The 23176-nt window shown below is 39.7% G+C and overlaps 1 protein-coding gene across 2 annotated transcripts in view; it reads right to left on the bottom strand.

Moving 5' to 3' along the window:
- Positions 1-22383, bottom strand: part of UBE2D1 (ubiquitin conjugating enzyme E2 D1) — a 32412-nt gene extending 10029 nt beyond the window's left edge. The window contains exon 1 of one of the 2 annotated variants that reach the window (XM_081223620.1): positions 22136-22383. In XM_081223620.1, coding sequence (XP_081079746.1) covers positions 22136-22159 — 24 coding nt within the window. In that variant the 5' untranslated portion in view covers positions 22160-22383. The other variant, XM_081223619.1, reaches the window with a different exon arrangement.
- Positions 22384-23176: the final 793 nt, after the last annotated feature.

Below are 23176 nucleotides of genomic sequence, written 5' to 3'. Positions count from 1 at the left end.
AATGATTTGCATGTATGTATTTTACGGAGTAATGTATATGCGAGTAAATCATACATAAATACATACAAATTTATTTTGTTTACTAATAAAAAAACCCAAAACCATGTTTTACATGGAATAGCCCTGAATTGTGTTCAAATTTCAAATGTCAGACTGTTCTTTCAAATCCCTTCAAAATAGTATAGAAAAATACTCATTATCATGTTCTTATATTTCTGTGTCCTGATTTTACCTTTTGATAGAAGTTAGACCTAAGAATGAGACAGATAAAATCTAACAACTGAACTGCTGCAAAGACCAGGTTCTTTTTTCAAATTTAATTAATTAATTAATTAATTAATTATATTATTATTTTTTTGGCTCCGTGGGTCTTAGCTGCGGTATGCAGGATCTTTGTTGCAGTATGCAAGATCTTTCGTTGTGGCACGCGGGGCTTCTCTCTAGTTTTCGCGTGTGGGTTTTCTCTCTCTAGTTGTAATGCGTGGGCTCCAGAGCGTGTGGGCTCTAGTTTTGTGGCATACAGGCTCTCTAGTTGAGGCACACAGGCTCAGTAGTTGTGGCGCATGGGCTTAGTTGCCCCGCGGCATGTAGGATCTTAGTTCCCTGACCAGGGATCGAACCCATGTTCCCTGCATTGGAAGGGGGATTCCTTTTTTTTTTTTAATTAATTAATTAATTAATTTAAATTTTTGGCTGCACTGGGTCTTCGTTGCTGTTCAAGGGCTTTCTCTAGTTGCGGCAAGTGGGGGCTACTCTTTGTTGCGGTGCGCAGGCTTCTCATTGTCGTGGATTCTCTTGTTGCAGAGCACGGGCTCTAGGAGCAGGGAGTTCAGTAGTTGTGGCACGCGGGCTCAGTAGTTGTGGCACACAGGCTTAGTTGCTCCACGGCATGCGGGATCTTCCCGGACCAGGGCTCGAACCCATGTCCCCTGTATTGGCAGGCGGATTCTTAACCACTGTGCCACCAGGGAAGCCCGGAAGGTAGATTCTTTACCACTGGACCACCAGGGAAGTCCCAAGGCCAGGTTCTTTCTTTTTTTTTTTCTGAGGATTACAGTTGCCTTTACTTTGTCATTTATCACTTTCAATACTTTATTACTTGTTTTAGAGTGAACATATATTATATCATATATTATACATTATACATGTACATCATAATCAGAATTTAAAAGCTTTGTTTTAATTTTTAAAAGGAAGGCAGGTGGGTAGAAAAAGTGAAGAGCTGGGAGCACAGAGCTGGACATGCTAAGCTCCGTGCCTGGGCTCTGAGCAGTGAACTCACACAGCCTTTCTCCTTTTCTCAGGACCATGTTCTCTGTGAAGCCAAGGCCAGGTTCTTAAGTTGTCTATTTAAAGCTCACTTATAGGAAAGAGGCTGATGGTACATCAAACATTCTTAATAGTCACATCAATCATTAAATTACTACTAATACTGACACAAGTGCTTTGGTGAGGAAACTTACGCATCCTAGACTTTTTTAGGAGGGTCTAAATTTCTAATGTTCTTTTTATCAAGATATGTGTCTGCTGCTATATTTAAGATGGATAACCAACAAGGACCAACTGTATAGCACAGGGAACTCTGCTCAATGTTATGTGGCAGCCTGCATGTGGCAGCCTGCATGGCAGTTTGGTGGAGAAATGGATACATGTATATGTATGGCTGAGTCACTTTGCTCTGTACCTTTAACTATCACAACATTGATAATCGCCAAACCCCAATATAAAATAAAAAGTAAAAAAAAAAATGTCTGGAAATATGCCCTATTACACTGTTTGGAAATATGCAACTGAAACTATGGTGCATATGCACAGACAGAATGACCAACAGAAAACAAAAGGCACAATACACACCCTCCCCTGCCTACAAAAATAGAGACCTTAAATTTGAAAACTGAAAAATTATGAGTTGTGCTAAGGAGGTGAAAATACAAAACAAACAAAAACTATAACCAAACAAATCAAAACCCCACCTTTTTGCTCTTAGTCTATTCAGAAGCCAGTATACTTTTAGACAAACACAAGAAATCAAGGACCACTTATACTTCTCCCTTTTGATTTAGTTTACTCAAAGTTTTTCAGAAATCACCCAATTACCTGATTTATGCTTTCTCTACCATAACTGGCATTCTTATTTATCTACTTCTAGCATCACAGCCACATATGGAGTACTAAAAATAATTTAATGATTCTTATGTTATTTCAAAAGGAAATGCTAGGATCAGTAATCTCTTCCTTTGCTCTTCTCTCCACTCTTTAAGAATTAACACTGAATTATACAAGTTGCTCAAGTCCATAAGATCCTCATAAGATCCAAATTATCCCATGCTGATTAACAGTTAAAGGTCTCAAAGACAAAGCATTTAAAACCATTCATTTTTTTCCACATCTTTATTGGAGTGTAATTGCTTTACAATGTTGTGTTAGTTTCTGTTGTACAACAAAGTGAATCAGCTATATGGATACATATATCCCCATATCTCCTCCCTTTTGAGCCTCCCTCCCAACCTCCCTATCCCAGCCCTCTAGGTCATCACAAGGCATCAAATTGATCTCCCTGTGCTCTGCAGCAGCTTCCCGCTAGCATTCCATTTTACATTTGGTAGTGTATGTATGTCAATGCTACTCTCTCTGTTCGTCCCAGGCTTCCCCTTCCCCCTCTGTGTCCTCAAGTCCATTCTCTTTGTCTGCATCTTTATTCCTGCGCTGCCACTAGGTTCATCAGTACCGTTTTTTTTAGATTCCATATATATGCGTTAGCATACGGTATTTGTTTTTCTCTTTCTAAAACCATTCATTTTTAATTAAGTATTGTGTGTGTGTGTGTGTGTGTTACAAAAGCAAAACAAAGCAAAACAGTGCTTTGTAGGGAAAAACAAGAGAGAGCAATGTATAAATAGTCAAACACCCATAAGGACATTACCCAAACCAAACCACTGTCACCGTATTAGAATACCTCCATCCATGGCTTTGGTGGGAAATAAGCATGTCACTTGCTGTTGGAGGGAGTGTTAGTTGAGATAGAACCTTTTGGAGGGAAATTTGGCAATAATTGTGAAAGTGGAAAATGTATATGATCTCTGATGCAGGAATTTCACCTCCTAGTAATAATCATCCAAAGAGACAAAGATATATATATAAGGATGTTTAGTGAGGCATTTTGTATAATTATGAAAGACTGAGGATAACCTAAAGGCCCATCAATAAGGGAATGGTTCTATGACATAACCATACTATGAGATACTACAGCCACTAAAAAGAATGAGATATGTATATGTTGACATCAAAGAACGTTGTACAAAAATAATATAGTTTTTGAGTGAAAAATATATGTGGCAGAAGTATGCTCAATAGATCCCATAATACTATATACATGCATAGAAAATAAAAGAATACACACCAAACTATTAACAGTAGTTATATCTGGCAGTGGGCTGCCACTTTTTATTTATGTCTTTTACATTGTTTCAATTTAAAAAAAATTTTTTTTAATTTATTTGCGGTACACGGGCCTCTCACTGTTGTGGCCTCTCCCGTTGCGGAGCACAGGCTCCGGACGCGCAGGCTCAGCGGCCATGGCTCACGGGCCTAGCCACTCTGCGGCATGTGGGATCTTCCTGGACCGGGGCACGAACCTGTGTCCCCTGCATCGGCAGGCGGACTCTCAACCACTGCGCCACCAGGGAAGCCCTGTTTCAATTTTTTACAATAATTTTTTCAACTTTTTAAAGAAAAAATAATGGTTTTACTCAGGTTCTTATGCATTTTAAGACAGATGAAATGACACTGTTTTTTCCCCACTACATATATTATAAGCATCTTCTCTCTTTTTTAAAAAAAATTTTTGCAAGACAAGGAAAGACTGAGGAACTGTCACAGATTAGAGGACATATATATATATATATATATATATATATATATATATATACTAAGGAGACACAACAACTAAATCCAATGTGGGATCCCAGATTGGATCCTTGGACAGCAAAAGAACAGTGGAAAAACTGGTAAAATCTGAATTAGGTCCGTAGTTTAGCTTACAGTACTGTATCACTGTTACTTTCCTCATTTTGATAAATGTACAATGGTTATATATATTGTAAAAATTAGGGGAATTTAGGTGAAGGATATATGAGACCTTTCTGTACTATTTTTGCAAATTTTCTGTAAGACTAAAATTATTTCAGAATAAAAAATAATGTAAAACTTTTTTTTACATATTCCAAAACTTAATTCACTATCTTCCTTCCCAAGCTTGCTTCTTTTCCTGTGTTCCCTATATTTATTAATGGGATTATTAGTCTCCTAGTCACCACGCTTATTTTGACTCCCCTTTCTCTAGTTCATCTTGTCAGAGGAACAGTATAATATATTCTACCTTAATACCTATTACATTACTTCAAAAATCAATTACAGTTCAACTATAATTGCTTCCCAATACTCTATGAATTACTTGCATAACAATCTTCTAAAAGCACAGCGCGGTTTATTTCATTTTTCTGCTTAGAAAATGTCAGTGGCTCCCCATTGCTTATTAAAGACCAAACTCAACCAACTCTATTCATTATCTAGTCCTAACCCTACACTTTCAATTGGGTTCCCCTTCACAAACATCCCCAATAATTCTCCAAAGAATGCCCTTGGGTTTTCTAAAACACTTTCAGGAGGTCTGCGAGGTCAAAATTAATTTCATAATAAAACTAAGATATTTGCCTTTTTCACTCTCAGTTATCTCATGGGTATACAGTGGAGTTTTCCAGTTTAAGAATATTTGATACTGTAACAGATTGAATGCACGAGCAGATGTGAGAATTCAACTGTCATTTATAAGCCTGACTATAATGAGATCTGAACACGTATAAAACAATGACACTCTACTTTTTTTTGTTTTGGAATATACAGTTATCTTTAATAAAAATGTTATTATGTTAATATGAAATGGGTTTATTGTTATTTTTAAATTACTAAATATTTTTAAATTTGTTTTAATTTCTCATATGGTAAATATTAATACATATAGCTTATACAAACAAAAGCTCTTTGAGGCACTCAATACTTTTAATATAAGGGGGTCCCGAGACCAAAAAGTTTGAGAACCATCTAGTCAGGTCTAGCCTGCGTACTTGGATGTTCCCTGTACATGGCTAAAGTTTTCTGACCTTCATAATTTTCCTTCTCTGAAAATAACCTTCCTTCTAACTCCCTGTGCCCAAATTTTATCCATTCTCCTTAACAGTGGCTGTCTTCTCAATGACCACTTTAAAAATATGAGTTTTGGAGTCAGACCTGGCCTTGCTACTGACCCTTACTAGCTATGTGACCTTGGGCAACTCACTTAACCTCTTGCTCAAGTGCCTCATATGGGAACATCACTGGAAGAACTATACTGAGAATTAAATGAAAACATATAAGTGTAGTAACTAGCTTAATACCTGGCATGTATAATAGATGCTCAAGAAATTCTAATTTCCTCCTTCCCTTTCCTCTTCTACCAGAATATTATTTTAAAACTAAGACTTTTTTGCATTTATTCATGAATTCCTCCACAATACTTAGAACAATGCTTTTCATATAAGGTGCTTGATACTGTTTGAGTTAAACAATACAATTTAAGGAATAGCTTGATACAACCCCTATGGAGAACAGTACGGAGGTTCCTTAAAAAACTAAAAATAGAACTACCATATGATCTAGCAATCCCATTCCTGGCCATACATCCAGAGAAAACCATAATTTAAAAAGAGTCATGTACTGCAATGTTCGTTGCAGCTCTATTTACAATAGCCAGGACATGGAAGCAACCTAAATGTCCATCAACAGACGAATGGATAAAGAAGATGTGGTATATATATACAATGGAATATTACTCTGCCATAAAAAGGGATGAAATTGTGCCATTTGCAGAGATGTGGATGGACCTAGAGTCTGTCATCCAGAGTGAAGTAAGTCAGAAAGAGTAAAACAAATATCCTATATTAATGCACATATGTGGAATCTAGAAAAATGGTACAGATGAACTTACTTGCAAAACAGAAATAGAAACACAGGTGTAGAGAACATATGAATACCAAGGGGAGAAGGCGGCGTGGGATGGATTGGGAGATTGGGATTGACATATATACACTACTATGTATGAAATAGATAACTAATGAGAACCGACCATACAGCACAGGGAACTCTACTCAGTGCTCTATGGTGACCTAAATGGGAAGGAAATCCAACAAAGAGGGGATATATGTATACGTATAGCTGATTCACTTTGCTGTACAGCAGAAACTAACACATTGTAAAGCAACTGTACTCCAATTAAAAAAAAAAAAAAGGAATAGCGTGATCAGCAGAGCATAGATATCTCAAATTTCTATTTTTTAGAAATGCAGGGGCTGCCCTGGTGGCGCAGTGGTTGAGAATCTGCCTGTCCATGCGGGGGACATGGGTTCGAGCTCTGGTCCGGGAAGATCCCACATGCCATGGAGCAACTAAGCCCGTGCACCACAACTACTGAGTCTGCGCTCTAGAGCTTGCGAGCCACAACTACTGAGCCCGTGTGCCACAACTACTGAGCCTGTGAGCCATAACTAATGAAGCCCATACACCACAATGAACAGTAGCCCTTGCTCGCAGCAACTAGAGAAAGCCCACGCGCAGCAGTGAAGACCAATGCAGCCAAAAATAAAAAAATAAAATAAATAAATTTATTTTAAAAATGTAAATGATTAGATTTGGCGATAGAATCAGAATTAATTACTCCCCTATGTAGATATGCGGACTGCATATAATAAAAAAAATCTTAATAACAGGTGTTAAGAGAGAATCGTGCAGGTCACTTAAAAAAGACTGAGGTGGCCTTTTAAATAACATATAATAACATCTAGAAATGAACCTCAAAAGAATATTAATCATTAAGGTATCAAAAACACATGCCACTGCCACAACTATTTTCAATTTACAGAATTATGATATTCTAGCAAAGTGTCCAAAGCCACACAAAATTCTTGTGAGTCTTTTTTGTTGTGGTTCTTCTGATTTAGAAGACCTCAAAACTCTAAATATGCCATCCTTATTGTTTATTTAAGATGCTGCTGACCTACTTTCAGGACATAGCTTTGGGCTGCTTTTCCAAGAGGAGTTAGGGGTTTGTGCTGAGCTGACCTAGTCTCAAAGTTAAGCTGTCTTCCAAACACTGGCAATGCTTGGTGACAGAGCTACGCATACTCAGAGCTGCAGTCTGTGGCATGGACTGAGGGGTTTTTTTCTTACTTGTTCCAAGCTCAATTTAACCAGTTGAACTAATTATAGCAGGAGTTTATTAAGCACTTCCACATCCTTTCTAATAGGGATCATGACTCTGATTTTATACTCTCGTCCCAACTCCAATGTTTTAAACATTTATTTTAATGGTATACGATTATGATAGTAATAAAAATCCTCACAAGTCACTAGTCAGGCACATTTGTTGATGATTGAACTGGGGCATGAAATTCAAGGAGAATTTATTTGTGGAAAAAAGTAACTTTATAAGATATATTGGGTTGGCCAAAAAGTTCGTTCGGTTAGTGAATTCCTTGTTCAATAAAGTTCTTCATGAAAATGAAAAACGTGCCTTTTATTTTTACTTAAAAGTGAATGAACTTTTTGGTCAACCCAATAGTTTAAAAGATATAGGAAAGAGGTCCTCTGGATCCTTAGAAACTTACAAGTAGTTGTGCCTCCAAGAAAATACATATAAGAGTAGCTACGAGCCTCAAGGGTCACCTTCTGAATGTGTTCATTAAAGTTTAGATCACTCAAGGGAGTCCTAGAAAGAAAGTTTCTCCTAGGACAGAAGTGTGATCTAGGAAGGGACTGGTATAAAATATCTTGACTGACACAAACTACTTCCTTTCTTTTTTGTTAAATTAATAAACTACTTTCTAAATAAAAAATAAACTCAAATATGAAACATTAAAAGGTTGTAAGAGCTGGGAAATTCTGAAAAGCCACATGGATTGCCTCAGAGTTTCTTTCTTACTCCACTCCTTTAAACTTGTGGCACACCACAGTATTCGAACACAAATAACCCTCGTTTGTTAAAACGTGGATTGCTGGAGCATAGAAAAAGATCATGTTTTATTTACTTATTTATTTTAATTAATTAATTTATTCATTTATTTTTGGCTGCATTGGGTCTTCATTGCTGGGAGCATGCTGGCTTTCTCTAGTTGCGGAGAGCGGGGGCTACTCTTTGTTGGGGTGCGCGGGCTTCTCATTGCAGTGGCTTCTCTTGTTGCGGAGCACGGGCTCTAGGCACGCGGGCTTCAGTAGTTGTGGCACATGGGCTCATTAGTTGTGGCTCGCGGGCTTAGCTGCTCCACAGCATGTGGGATCTTCCCGGACCAGGGCTCGAACCCGTGTCCCCTGCATTGGCAGGCGGATTCTTAACCACTGTGCTACCAGGGAAGTCCCAAGATCATGTTTTTGTTTTTGTTTTTTTATAATTTGCCAGTTATTACAAGCAGCACTCAGGGCTGCTGCATTTGCCCCACAGGCCATGTGCACCAACTCCAGGGGGAGCCATTCACATAGATTTCAATGTGAGTGGTGCTCCCTGGGGCTCTACAAAGCTCCATTACAGAAAGCTGCACATTTTAGAAATGGACAGCATATCCTTTAAACCCAATTTAGGATATTATCACTGTTTTGAATAAACAAATAGCACTTCTGATGTAGAAACAAAAGTGATGGTGTTTGACATCTGAGTGGTACCGTGAGCACTTATTTTAACTTCATCAATGTGGTGAAAATGGAAAGAAAATGGCAAACTTGGAATTCAAAAATTAAAAGTGAACACAGTGACATTCTAGTGGAGGGAAAAGGAAAAATTTTTTCAATAGGTGGTGCTAGGTCAACTGGGTATCCATATAGAAAAAGAAAAAAAAAGAGACTTCCCTGGTGGAGCAGTGGTTAAGAATTCACCTGCCAATGCAGGGAACATGGGTTCGAGCCCTGGGCTGGGAAGAGCCCACATGCTGCGGAGCAACTAAGCCTGTGCGCCACAACTACTGAGCCTGCACTCTAGAGCCCAAGAGCCACAACTACTGAGCCCATGTGCCACAAATTCTGAAGCCCACATGCCTAGAGCCTGTGCTCCACAAGAGAAGCCACTGCAATGAGAAGCCTGCACAGGGCAATGAAGAGTAGCCCCCACTCGCCAGACCCAATGCAGCCAAAAATAAATAAATAAATGTATTTTAAAAAAGGAAAAGGAAAAAAAAAGAACCTTGACATCCCCCACCTCAAACTATACAAAAAAAAGGAACTCTTTTTTTTTTTGCTCACATCCAGAATATGTTAAAAAAAATTCCTATAGGTCAATTTTTCAAAGACAGACTTGAATAAACACTTTACAAAAGAGGGTATCCAAATGGCCAACAAGCATATGGGAAGGGCTGCAGCTTCATTAGTCATCAAGGAAATGCAAATTAAAACCAAAATACTATGTCATTACAACCTCCAAAGGATGGTGAAAATAAAAAAAGAAGAAAAGTACAAATGTTGACAAAGATGTGAAGCTACTGGAACTCTCATATGTCACGGGAAGAGGAAGAGGTGGAAGAGGAAAAATCTGACAGTAATCATTAAAGGTGAACATGACCCAGCAATTCTACTGCCAGTTACATAGAGAGAAATCATATAATGTAAAAGATGGCTATCAAATAATGACACTAGCTACAACTCCATATATGAAAAAAACTCGTTATAGTAAACACGCTGTGTGCATACATGTATTTTGTGTATCTTTCAATTTCATTTCCGGTGGCTTTTTAAATGGAAAATTGAAATACATAGTTTTAACTTCTGTCTTCTCCTTTTAGACAAAATAAGCTTAAAACAAACCAATCTTATACTTAAACATAGACCATGCAATAAATATCATCAATATGGTGAAAGTATGCCCCTAGACAGTCTGTATCAATGAAGCAGTTTTCTATTCCAATCTGACACTCATAAAAAAACTAATTAAATTTCAAAATAAAAATACAAGATACAATAATGAAAGGCAGATTACAAGATATTGTCCCTATCTAGATAGTGTCCCTAGACTGGCACTATGAGTCCACAAAAACATGTACTTAAGGAATTCATATAGCCTTACATGGCTAAGCACCTCTAGTCTAGTTCAGATTTCTATATCGAACTAGACACAAAGAATAGTACTGAGAGGCTTGAAAGTGAATTTTAAATTGGCACAGATGGCATGTTTATAACATCCCCACAATATGCTGAGTGTTCTCCATAAAACCAACCTAGACACAGTCCCTGCCTCTAGGGGACTTAAAATCTAAAAGTAGATGAGGCAGCCTAATTCAAAGAAAGTAAACAAATAAAAGGAAACAAAGAAGGGAATGTAAGAGCAGAGAGGCCTGCATTAATCTCTCAGCTCCCCGAAGGGTAACAGGCCAATCTGAACAGTGGAGAAGGAAAGCTAACAACTCAGTTTCCTTATTTACCATCATACTTAATATGACACTATGCAGTAAATATTCTCTAAAAAATTGTGCTGACCAGACTGAAAATGCTTTGTTGTTCTCTAGTTTCAACATTCAGAAAGTCTAAATCTCCATAACAGATGTAATATATACCCCACTGGGTGTGTGTAAACGACATTAAACAGCCCATGCATAGTGACTGATTTACAGTCCAAAATCTAAATTACTGAATCCAAAGCACATGAAAGCATTATTTCAAAAATCCTGGCTCTTAAAATAAATGCCCCCCCAAAAAAATCCTGGCTCAACAGGCAATTAATTAATGTGACACAACCATCTTTATATCAAAACTTCTAAAACAAGACAGTGATTCTTACTGGATTGCATTTTTGATGTTGTCTCTAAAGGGATATATGAGCTATAATTGGTTTGTCTGTAAATAAACACTTCATGGGCTTATAATTCAGACTCTGATCTCCTTATCCAGTTGACTAGAGCTATTTCAATAGGGAGATGTCAAACAATTCTCAGAAATGTCTCTGAATACAGAAACTCTCTAAACCCTTGAATTAAAAAATCTTTATTTTAAACTGGGGCTTCCCTGGTGGCGCAGTGGTTGGGAGTCCGCCTGCCGATGCAGGGGACGCGGGTTCGTGCCCCGGTCCGCGAGGATCCCATATGCCGCCGCAGAGCGGCTGGGCCCGTGAGCGGAGCTTGCGCGTCCGGAGCCTGTGCTCCAAAACGGGGGAGGCCGCGGCAGCGAGAGGCCCGCGTACCGCAAAAAAAAAAAAAAAAATCTTTATTTTAAACTGTGAAGATTCTTTCCTGAAGACTTCAAAATGCTGATGACATTCAATTAATTAAGTTATAGGAACCAAATTCACTTCAATAAACTGGTCCTGGCTGCTTCGCTGTCTCTTTGGATCAGGTATCTCTGGCAAAGACTGTTTATTAAAAATAATGATGATAATGCAGCCAAATTCCACACAAAAGGAAGATGATGAAGAAAGCAATGACACTATTGACTTTGCCACATCAAAGTAATATTTATTAAATCTGAACTATAAAGAGCACAATTTAGAATAAATGTTTGAGGTCAGGTTAGGGACATTATCTACCCAATGTCTCAGATCTGAAACCACTTTCCCCCAGTGCTCTCTAGAGCAGCCATAATATGACTTTCAATTTCCCAAAATGCTACCTTGCCTGTAATTTAAAACATGGCTTCCTTTTAAAGGGAAGACTCAATAACCTCCCTTTATATGTAATATTTCCATCATAGGAATTACATAAATAAAAATATATTTTAGACAAATCCAAGGTATCCCAGTAAAAAATTGTATTTGAATCTACTTTATGAAGTATTATGGTAAAAATGAACTTATTCCAGGAACCCAAACTCTAAACCTTGAGATCACCATGATTCCTTCTTCCCTTCATGCCCCATCGTCTATACAAATCAGTACCAAGTTGTTTAGATTCTCCTTTAGTCCAGGTCCTCCCACTGAAAGGGTCCCAGAAGGAGGCCCATCCTATAGAAAAACTGAGGTCCAAAGGGCAGAAGAGTTGGAGAAAAGCCAGAGGAGAGACATTTCAGGATAAGAAACCAAAGGTTTGAACCGGGGAGACACTATTAAAGAACTGGCCAGTAGATGGAGGGGTCTGAAGAGACTGCCCAGATTACTGAGCCTTAGAGATCTGACTAGAAAGGCCAAGCAGGGGGAGGTACGGTGGGTCAGACCAATTCAAAAAGGCCAGGTGGTACAAACACCCACAATTTTCCTCACATATCCCCTTCTCTAAATGCCCTCTGCCACCAGGCTGGCTCAGACCCTCCTGGACCTCACTTGAACAAGTGTAATGCTATCTTAACTGACCTGTTGTCCTCCTACTTCTCTACCAACACACTGTGGTCAAAATCATATTCTTGAAGTACCATGTCAAACCCTTTCAATGTTTTTTCATTAGCCTTAATAGAAGATTTATAAATCCTTAAAATGGTTTCCAGGATCTGACTGCTCTCTAGCCCCACACTTTCCCCCAACATTCTCTGCACCAGTCACAGTGACTTTCAATTCCCCAAAATGCTGTCTTGCTTCTAGTTTCAAATATGATTTCCTTTCAGATAGAAGACTCCTAATCACCACCCCCTCCCCAACTTTCACTCTCATGTCTCATCTTAAACATCATTTCCTTAGGGCGGCTTTCCTTGAACCCTCCAAAGGGTCCCTGCTATATTCCCATGGCACTCTGGTACTTCCCTTTTCATGATGTACTACAAATCTATAACTACAAACAGTAAAGAATCTTGTGTTCTATGAGGGCAAGAATGTATACCTAGCAATAGGATTAAGAATGTTTCTTCCTTACTCAAAAATCTTCAATGGCATCCCCCAACTCCTGCATTAAGTACACATTTGTCAGCATGGGTCTTCAAGGCCCTCCACAGTATGAACTTTTATGGTCTACTATTTTCTGAATGCTTCCCAAAAGCATGATTATCTGTTCCTTTCCAAACAAGCCATGTACTTTCCAGTGCCTTCATTTCTGTAGCTTCCTCTATGAACCTAGCTTCCCCGTCTTAAAAAATGCTACTCATTCTTCCAAACCTATATCCAATTCCACCTTTTCCGTAGAATTTTTCCTAATTTCCCCCAAATAAATTTGGCCTCTCCCACCTTTTGACTCCCCTCCTGCTCAAATGTTGTATTTTCCTTATGGCACTTTCCTAAGTCTACCTAGTTGTTATGGTGCATCTCATAACCTTACTAGTTTAAAATTTCTTAGATAATGTTGGTTATACCTTGCTTTTCCATATATCTCCTTATCACATTTTGTATATGCCTTATATACATAAGGTGCTCCATAAGTGCATTAACTTGAATCTAAAAAATCTACTACATGTAAAGCAGTTGTGTAAGGGAGCTGTCTAAATATGTGGATAAAATAATCTTTTAAGTACAAAAGACACCTTTGAAACAGATGGATGCTAAATGGAATTAGAAAAGCACATTATGTTGCCCATACAAAAACAGAAATACATCTTATTTGCATCTCAAATAAATGCTCTTTAATCAAAAAGTAATATACCTTTAGAGACTCATTCATCTTATATTATACATTAAGATGCCCACATTTATTTCAGTTCTGACAATTTAAAATAAACAATTTTAACTCAAGTTTCATGCAGCAGTAGAGCAGTGTCACTGCTCAATATTTATTTTTGTGACCATTTTTGCTGTTTGCTGGACAAAAGGAAAACAGCAAATAACATTATTTAGATGTGCTTAAAATTGTAAGTCAGAAAAGACCACAGAAGTTATCTAGTTCAACTCATTATATTTCTAGATAAAGAAAATAAAGACTATGAGTTTCTTGGCCAAGGTCACAAAGCCAAAGCCAGGACACAGGCTCGGACCATCTGACTTCCACTCCAGCACTCTTCCCACTCCAAAACAATACTCACCTCAAGGCTGTAATAACTAGAGCACATTATTTTCAGTCGACATTGGAGCCAACAATACTCCAGTACTGAATGAAGGCCATTTGCACATTTTTCAGTCATGCTCAAGAGAAACAAAAGTGTGACAAATGAAGAAATGAAAAGGAATTCTTATTATCTTTTCCCAGGAGCCTTCTTTCTTATAAATGGTTAGAAATGTACATTACTTCATAAGCTTTGAGAGGGTCTGTGTTCAAAGACACTGAAAGGCGAGAAAAACATGATAGGAAATTACATACATAATAGAATTTTGACACACGATGGAACATGCAACACAGAACTTTTTTTTTTTTTTTTAAATTATTTATTTATTTATTTATTTGGCTGTGTTGGGTCTTCGTTTCTGTGCGAGGGCTTTCTCTAGTTGCGGCAAGCCAAGACCACTCTTCATCGCAGTGCGCGGGCCTCTTACTATCGCGGCCTCTCGTTGCAGAGCACAGGCTCCAGACGCGCAGGCTCAGTAGTTGTGGCTCACGGGCCTAGTTGCTCCGCGGCATGTGGGATCTTCCCAGACCAGGGCTCGAACCCGTGTCCCCTGCATTGGCAGGCAGATTCTCAACCACTGCGCCACCAGGGAAGCCCACACAGAACATTTTAAATGCTACAATATCAAAAGTTACTATTTATTTCACAGTAACCAAGAAAGATGGTGCTTCAGGGAAAAAGAAAAAAGGTAGCAGCCTATTTCTCAAAACCCACTTAAAACACAAACCTATCTACCAATATGTACCAAATATTTACCTTCTTACAGTTCTATTCCTAATAACTGGCACATAATAGGTACTTTATAAGTATTTTCATAATTAAGTAATTAATCTCTCTTAATATCACCCAGTACTATTCTTGAACACTGCAGTTGTACATCAGTGACTATAAAATGCTGCTACTTGTAGTAGAAAACAAGGAGCATTGACAGTTTGTATCAAACAGAAACGTTCTAAGACTAGAACATTTTACAATGTGTGTGAATCTATATCTGTGTATGTGTGCTTGTATGTATGTATATAGGTTCATTTGTTTTCTCTCTATATACATATGTACACATATATGTATATGACATGTATTTTTGACAATAGTGATTTTACCTAAAGATCTTATGCTATGGGACAGTGATTTTCAAACTTTCCTTACAGCATGTCATAATAAGAAAAACATTATATACCACAACCTAGTACACCATAACACATACACGCAGAGGAATACATATACATAACTAAAACAAAGATTTCATGAAACAACACCATTACTATACCCAAAGCACTAATGTTTTCTATTCCACTTTTTAAAATTCAGTTTGTGTCCCCCCAAACTGATTTTGTCACCCCTGCTCTGAAAGCTCATAGAAGTGCGAGAAGACACTAAGACATTGGCAAGGTGTAAATGTCTTAGTTTGGCATTCATTCCTTAAACATAGCCTAGGCTCTACCAGACACCAAACAGACACTGGCAAAATGAACACTAGAAGTTACTGAACATTGTTCATTGAAAAGCTATGCTGAACACCGGAAGGACGTTATCATTGTGTAAGTAAAAAATAGAGACCACATTCTGGGCCATAAAGCAAGCCTCAAAAATTTTAAAGGAGTCAAATAATAACAGATATTCTGATCACAATGGAATTAAATTAGAAATCAATAACAGAAAGCTCTGTAAAATTCCAATTACTTAGGAAATAAATATTTTTAAATAACTCAAGAATCGATAAAGAAAACAAAAGGGAAATTAGAAAATATTTTTAACTAAATGAAGATGAAAATACAACACATCAAAACTTGGGGGAAGCAAAAACACCAGCAAGAGTTTTACTAGTTTATGGGACTTCCCTGGTGGCGCAGTGGTTAAGAATCCGCCTGCCAATGCAGGGGACACAGGTTCAAGCCCTGGTCTGGGAAGACACCACATGCCGCGGAGCAACTAAACCCGTGTGCCACAACTACTGAGCCTGTGCTCTAGAGCCCGTGAGCCACAACTACTGAGCCCGTGTGCTGCAACTACTGAAGCTCGCGTGCTCTAGCATCCGTGTGCCGCAACAAGAGAAGCCACTGCAATAAGAAGCCTGTGCACCTCAATGAAGAGTAGCCCCAGTTCGCCGCAACTAGAGAAAGCCCACACACAGCAATGAAGATCCAACTCAGCCAAAAATTAAATAATTAATTTTTAAAAATAGTGTAATCAACATACATTTTTTAAAAAAATAAAGAGTTTTACTGGTTTAGAGAAGAACAATGAGCCCAGGCCACCAAGTCTGCTGGGTTACCTCTAGAGCAATCCAAACTGCTCACAAAAGGAGGGTGGCCACCTGGAGTGAGAACCATAGGTTAATTTTACTGCTAATGAAGTTTAAGGTGAAGGAACAACCCCCCCACCTCACCCCAGTTAGAAAGGCTTTCCTAAATCTGAAAGAAGACTAGGAATCTAATAAGCAATCTGCTGTCAGTGAAGGAGAAGAGCCATGCAAACAGGATAATATGAATACAGAACAGTGGGGGAAACATCCAGAAAGAGGAAAGACAGGAAGCTGCAGAGCATGGTGTGATCCAACAGGCAGTGCTAGATGGAGTTGTTCAGGATGGTTTCCTCCCCATACTACGGACAACTCCTGGAACACAGGAGCCTCTTACTACTGTCTAATGTATGTAACTGAACCTTCACAGATTCATCCCAAGACCAAATTAAATGCAAAAAAAAAAAACCCCTCAGCTTCTCAGAGGCCATCTAGATCAAAGCAGGCCAGCATCAGAACCTGTTTGGCCTTCATTTGTTCTGAGGTGGTCTACGGACCCCTCCAATCCTGAAACCCTGCAAATCTGGGTTATATTATATATTCCAGTATTTTTTAATCCAGCATACAGGGTTAAGAGGAGAGAGGACAAGTATCTCAATACTTAATTTTTTAATTACACATGGCATTAGTTTACCCACTTTTTAAAAAAGGGGTGGGGGGAGCTAATACATTACAGACAACCATTAACTCAGTTTGATGGAAAGTATTAGGCTGATCATTTTGATTAGCGGTGCTCATTAAATACGTTTCCTACATGTATTTCAGGGAACTAAAATGAATAAGGATGCTATTCTGCTTTGCTGGAAGCGATCCCACATCCTGCTAGGTTTGGTTTTTATAACATGTGCCTGGCTTCCTAAAACAGGCATAAACAGCCTTATTAGATCTATGCTATTTATTTCCACAGAGAAGGAACCTCAGAACTTTTAAACTAGGACAGGTTATCTAATCTTTTTACACCTTTGTTGTGATAAAGGAAGAAAAATATATGATCTTGGCGGCAAAAGGAAGATTGAACTTAATTACAAAGATTTAAAAGCAGAAAAATGCATACAGTGGCTTTTTAGAAAAAGAACACTTTCTTCCTTTCATCTCAAGGCAAACCATTTATCTACCAAGAAGCATGAATAGTGTATTCTTTCTTTTTAAAATGTTTTTAGAAGTCATATCCTTTTTTACTGAAGGAACCTGGAGTCTTAGACTTAATCTTGTAATCTGAAAGTCTTTCTAATATATCTGTGTAATCTGAACTGTTGACTACTCTTCAAAGCCATTATAGGAACTAAATAGCTAGATCAATTCGTAAACCATTTTCTCAAATGAAAACCTCACAATAAAATGATACTTTTGACAGAACATTTATGAGTTACACCAATTTTTCTAAATCCTTTTGGAGGAGAAACATTTTAAGTGATGGAATAAAGATGAACAAAGTTACATTATTCTTTTACCATGTTAACCGGTCTAGTGCACATTACCTCAGAGCAAAAACTTACAATGCATAATCAACAAGCTGAGTGATGCATCAGTGAAAATGATTAAATATGCCAAGGTCTTAATTATAATACCACATTACATTTGTACAGAATATTCCAGTTTGCAAAACACTTACATCCATAAACTCATTTGACTCTATGTCCTTCAGTTTAAGTACAATAGATAGAAGATGTGAGTCTACCTGGATATACTGAAATAGTTAAAAGCAGGGACTCTGGAGCCAACTGTCTGGTTTGGACTCTTAGTGCTGCCACTTACAATTACAGAATGTGATTCTGAGTACATTACTCAACATCTTTATGCCTTAGTTTTATCGTCTGTAAAATGGGGATAATAATCATTTCTACCTCTTGGGCCCACTAATGATTAAATCAATTAATATATGTCAAGCACTTAATACAGTATCTAGCACAGAGGAACCATTATATATTATACATGCTGGTTGTACTTATCAGCAGCATCACTGTATGGATAGGGAAACAAGCTGGTAAGTCACAGAGCCAGGAACAGAAACCAGAGCTTCTTCTCCCATTTGATGCTCCATCCACAAAGGGCTGGGGGTTTTTTTCTGTTTGTTTTTTGAAGTATCCTAAGGTTTTCTAGACTGACATAAAATAGTTTAATGCGGAAGTGTACAAATCAAAAAATTCAACAGTTCAGAGCACTTATAAAGTATTTTAATTTATATTTATATATACATTTTAAGTTAAATTGACTATTAAAAATACAAATATTCCATTTTGGCGGCAGAACTATACACTGAGGAATAGTCATCTGTGTTGCTATATTTGCAAAACAAAACTCAAATCTAGAGGGAAATATACTAAGATGATAACTGTGTTAGAATTTCCTTTTTTTTTTTTTTGTTTCCCTTTCTGGTTTTCAAGACATTCAGTATTGTGATATAACATTTATAATTTAAAAAAATTATTTCCAGGGACTTCCCCGATGGCGCAGTGGTTAAGAATCTGCCTGCCAACACAGGGGACATGGGTTCGAGCCCTAGTCCGGGAAGATCCCACATGCCACGGAGCAACTAAGCCCATGCGCCACAACAACTGAGCCTGCACTCTAGAGCCTGCGAGCCACGACTACTTAAGCCCATGAGCCTAGAGCCCGTGCTCCACAACAAGAGAAGCCGCCACAATGAGAAGGTCGCGCACCGAACAAAGAGTAGCCCCCGCTCGCTGCAACTAGAGAAAGCCCATGCGCAGCAATGAAGAGCCAATGCAGCCCAAAATTAATTAATTAATTATTTTTAAAAATGATTTCCAAAAAAAGTTTACCAAGGTATTAAAAGAGTATTCATAGAATAAACACTTCAAAATTAATTCTAGAAAATAATAAATGTCCAGCTGAAAAACTGCCCTCTTTTTTCAGACATGTTTTAGGGGATCTTTCCTCAGACTTTGTTCAAGTTTTTTCCCTTTAGTGATTCAGGTGACTGTGACAACATCTTCCATTGTGTCTAAAAATAGGGCATGGGTCTGTAAATTTATGAGCCGAAATGCAAAACTGGCATTGGATGTCCAAATCAGAGTATTAAATCATTAAGCATACTCTAGCATAAAAATATATTTTGAGCACTCATATCCACATGCTTTGTATATTCATACAATTTTAATTCAACTATCTTTAATCTTTTCAGATGAAGTGAAGTTATGAACTTTTAAAAACATGCCAAATCACTTCTTAAGAGATTAACCTGGACAAAGCACTCCACTCCAAACCTCAAGCTCCTTCTCTAATAAGGAGAGTAGACTAGAATGTCAGTCAGTGGTTCACAACCTTCTTTCCACCCCAGCGCATCTGAGGGATTCAACATCTCTCCATTTACAGCAGTGGGGACAGTCTGAAAATGTCCCACAGGTGATTCTGATACACTACCTTATAACAGGAGTCCCCAGCCCCCAGGCTCGGACTGGATACCGGTCCATGGCCTGTTAGGAACCAGGCCGCACAGTAGGAGGTGAGCAATGGGCCAGCGAGCGAAGCTTCATCTGCCACTCCCCATCGCTCGCATTACAGCCTGAACCATACCCCCCATCGCTCGCATTACCACCCCCCATGGAAAAACTATCTTCCACGAAACCGGTCCCTGGTGCCAAAAAGGTTGGGGACCACTGCCTATAAGCTATTCCCCTGCCCTCCACCCCACTCCACTCCTGCAGAGTTCTTTAAGGTTCTGCACAGTTCTAAAGCTTGCCACTGTAGGTACAGGAAAATCACAACCCAATGACCTGGAAGGTACCTGACAGTGTTACTTTATTACATTTTTAAAGAAAGGCCGAAAGTTAATTACGTGTATTCTTTCTGAAGCATGCAAGATTCAGAAAGAATCTGTAAACTGATGATATCAAAGACAGCTTTGTAACTTAACTGTTCATATGGCAAACAGCACAGCTCCCCTGGAATTTGCTCCTAGTCAAGGAGGTAGGTAAAGAAAGAGGAAAAGTGGGGAATCAAATAAAATGCCTCCTGAAGTTGAAAGAATGGCTGGAAAATAGATTTGTATAGGTCAACTTTTCTGATAACAGAGAAGAAAAGCCAAAGATTGATATGCAGAGATAAGATATTATGTGATCCCAAATTTCTTTTTTTTTTACAGACAACTGTTATAAACTAATAATAACTAATAGCTACTAAAAATATGATTTTCATATATGCCATATTATAAATATAAGCCAAATATGTTGGCTTAGCATGGTGATTGATAATTGCCCAGTATATTTACAAATAGTGTCAATTTTCTTTGAATGCCTACTTACTGTGGACAAATTCTATGCTATTTAAAAGCTACTGGATGTGCAAAGTCTTGTGAAAAATTCTCACAACTAGGGAAGAAGGAAATGGAATCTTAAGACTTCCTTGGAAGAATGTGTTTACCTCAAATGTGAGCCAACATTACATCATCATTAATAAGTACACAAGGCATGGCAAAGATGCTCAGTGTGGCTTCAAAATTAGAATTATCTACATGAAAAAAATGTGTAATTGCATTATCTTCAAATCAGAAAACACATTAATCAATAAATGCTGATGATTAGCTATGTGTATTGTAGTGAGAGGAACCTTAAAAGGCACAAAAAAATAACAGTATTTCACAGATTTAGTATTTGACCTCTCCCCCACCCCCGGCAAACTGGCTGGGTCTGAAAGTTGCTGTCCTCTGTACCAGAAGATGTACAAGGGTAACCGAGAATACAATGTATACATCTCTATCACTGCTCTGTGGATTCATGCCTGAAAAAGTTGACACAAATTTTTGGTAGGATTTCTTTTGAAATTCTTTGCAAAACATGCTGTCCATTGTTGGCTTAACTTGCTGAACGCGCTACCCATTAAAAAAAAAACAAATTCTCAGTGTTCTCCACATGAACCATAACAGTAAAAACCTAAAACTTGTGTCAGTGAACAGACGAGATAACCCAAAAAGAAATAAAAGTGAAGAGAAAGAAAATGCCCCAACCTCAGTTTTGTAAGATGTTCACATTAGAGATGGTAGCAATAAACATTATGCAAGAGAAGATAATTCCTAACACTGAGTTGGGATGGATAAATATTTGTTTAATGAACATACACATTTCTTCCTCATTCTATAGCCATGTGTCAAAGCATCAAACAATTTAATTTGGAGCAGCTTCGGTTGTGTCTCAAACTTTACATATAAGTTTATCACGAGGGGAAAAAAAACCTGCTTGGCTTGACTCACGATGAATCACAGCCAGGAGGTCATCTTGTTGTGTATCAGCAACTATGTTTTCACTACAGCTATGTGACCTAAAGTGGCAGCAGGAGAGGCACCAAAATAGAAGGGGCAGGAGGTTTCTCCTGGTTTCCCGGCCCCAAAAGAGCTTTTCCAGCCCATTCGGGGATCTGAGCAACAGCCAACCGCAGAGGAGAGAAAGAACAAACCGAACAGCTCCGCGGAGGAAGGCTGCAGGCCCAGGCCCTCCCGAGAGCCCGGGGAGGCAAGCACATAAAGAGGACGGGCTTAAGAAACAGCGTGGAGAAAGCAGCATGACAAGGGCCAAAACTAGCCGGGTGTAGGGCAAAATCCAGCAGTGACCGAGCAGCACAGACTGCGGGAAGGTCTGGAGACCAAGGAGGCTCTCCAGCCTGGGCTCGGGGCTCAGCTCCGGCGCGAGGGCACAGCGGGCCCCCTGCCTCCACGCACCTCCAGCACACGGGACCTGCCGCTGCTCCCACCTCACCTGTCGGGTGCCCGCTGGCCCCGCCGGCGTCTCTGGTTCCCGGTCCCCGCCCCGGCCCATCCTCCCTTCACGTTCCCTCCCGGCGCGTCTCTCGAGGCCACCGCCGGGGTCAGCGTGGGCAGGGGGCCGAAGCCCGACCCGCCGCCCCAGGCCTGGCCCCGGCACTCACTTTCTGAATCCGCTTCAGCGCCATGGGTCAGGGAGGGCGGCGGGGATACCGGCCGGCTGGGGGCGGCTGCGGGGCTCGGGGGCGTGAGGTCGTCGCGGGCCCGGCTCGCCGGCTCCTCGGCTGGCTCAGCCGGGTGAATCCCCAGCTCGCCGCTCTCTGGCTCGCTCCGGGTGCCGGTGCCTCTTCCTAGGGCGCCCGAGCGCGAGTGTGCGCGAGTGTGCGGGCGGGGACGCCGGCGAGACTCTTTTGTTTCCGCTTTTGCTTCTGGGAAGGAGCCTGCGCCCGCCCCGCCCCGCCCCGCCGGGCACACTGGGAAGTGTAGTTTCTGCGCCCTGCTCGGCCGCCGCCCCGGGCCGGGCTGGTACTCACCGCTGACCTCGACCCACAGCGTGGGCTCAGAGCTGCCGGCTCTGGAGCTGGTCCCTGCAGTTGGATTTTGATCAAGGTACTGAACCTGGAGTTCCCAATCTGTAAAATGAGGATAACAAATTAGCTCGAAAAACATGTACCGGATTCGAATATGTGCTACAGCTCGTCTCGTTATTTTTACCTTTACAGATTTCACTGTTCTCAAATATATGAATTGCCTAAATTTCTCACACATGCACAGACCCATTCCAGTTATGACGCCTTACTTACCTCCTTAGTTTCTGTTTCAAAAGGCGCCTCTTCTGTCCGACGCTAATCTCGCATGTCTGCTCCTCCTTGGAACTCTGAATTCTGAGCTTCGTCCTCACTCTTGGCTCCCTCTTTTCCGTTGGCAGTACAATACCTGCTCAACCCACATAGTCTACTCGCACTCCTCACTCCCCCAGTTCTTATGAACTTGTGTGCTCATTAAAACTTGCCTTCTGCTTTCAGCAGCAGAATTCGGTTTTCACCAAAGTTGAGCTTGAGCTTCTAATTCCCGAATCCAATTCACTCCTTTTCCTCTGTGATGTTTTTGACCCATTTAATTGCTGGCTACCCTTTCGCTTTTCAAAACGCTCACCGCCTCCCGCTTCCCCGAGCACCAGGTTGGTTGGATCTTCTACTTCTCTG

This window comes from Mesoplodon bidens (assembly GCF_964165515.1).
Source record: "Mesoplodon bidens genome assembly, chromosome: 1".
Lineage (NCBI taxonomy): Eukaryota > Metazoa > Chordata > Mammalia > Artiodactyla > Ziphiidae > Mesoplodon > Mesoplodon bidens.
Note: the sequence above shows the minus strand (reverse complement) of the source record. Positions and strands in the feature narration are given on the sequence as shown.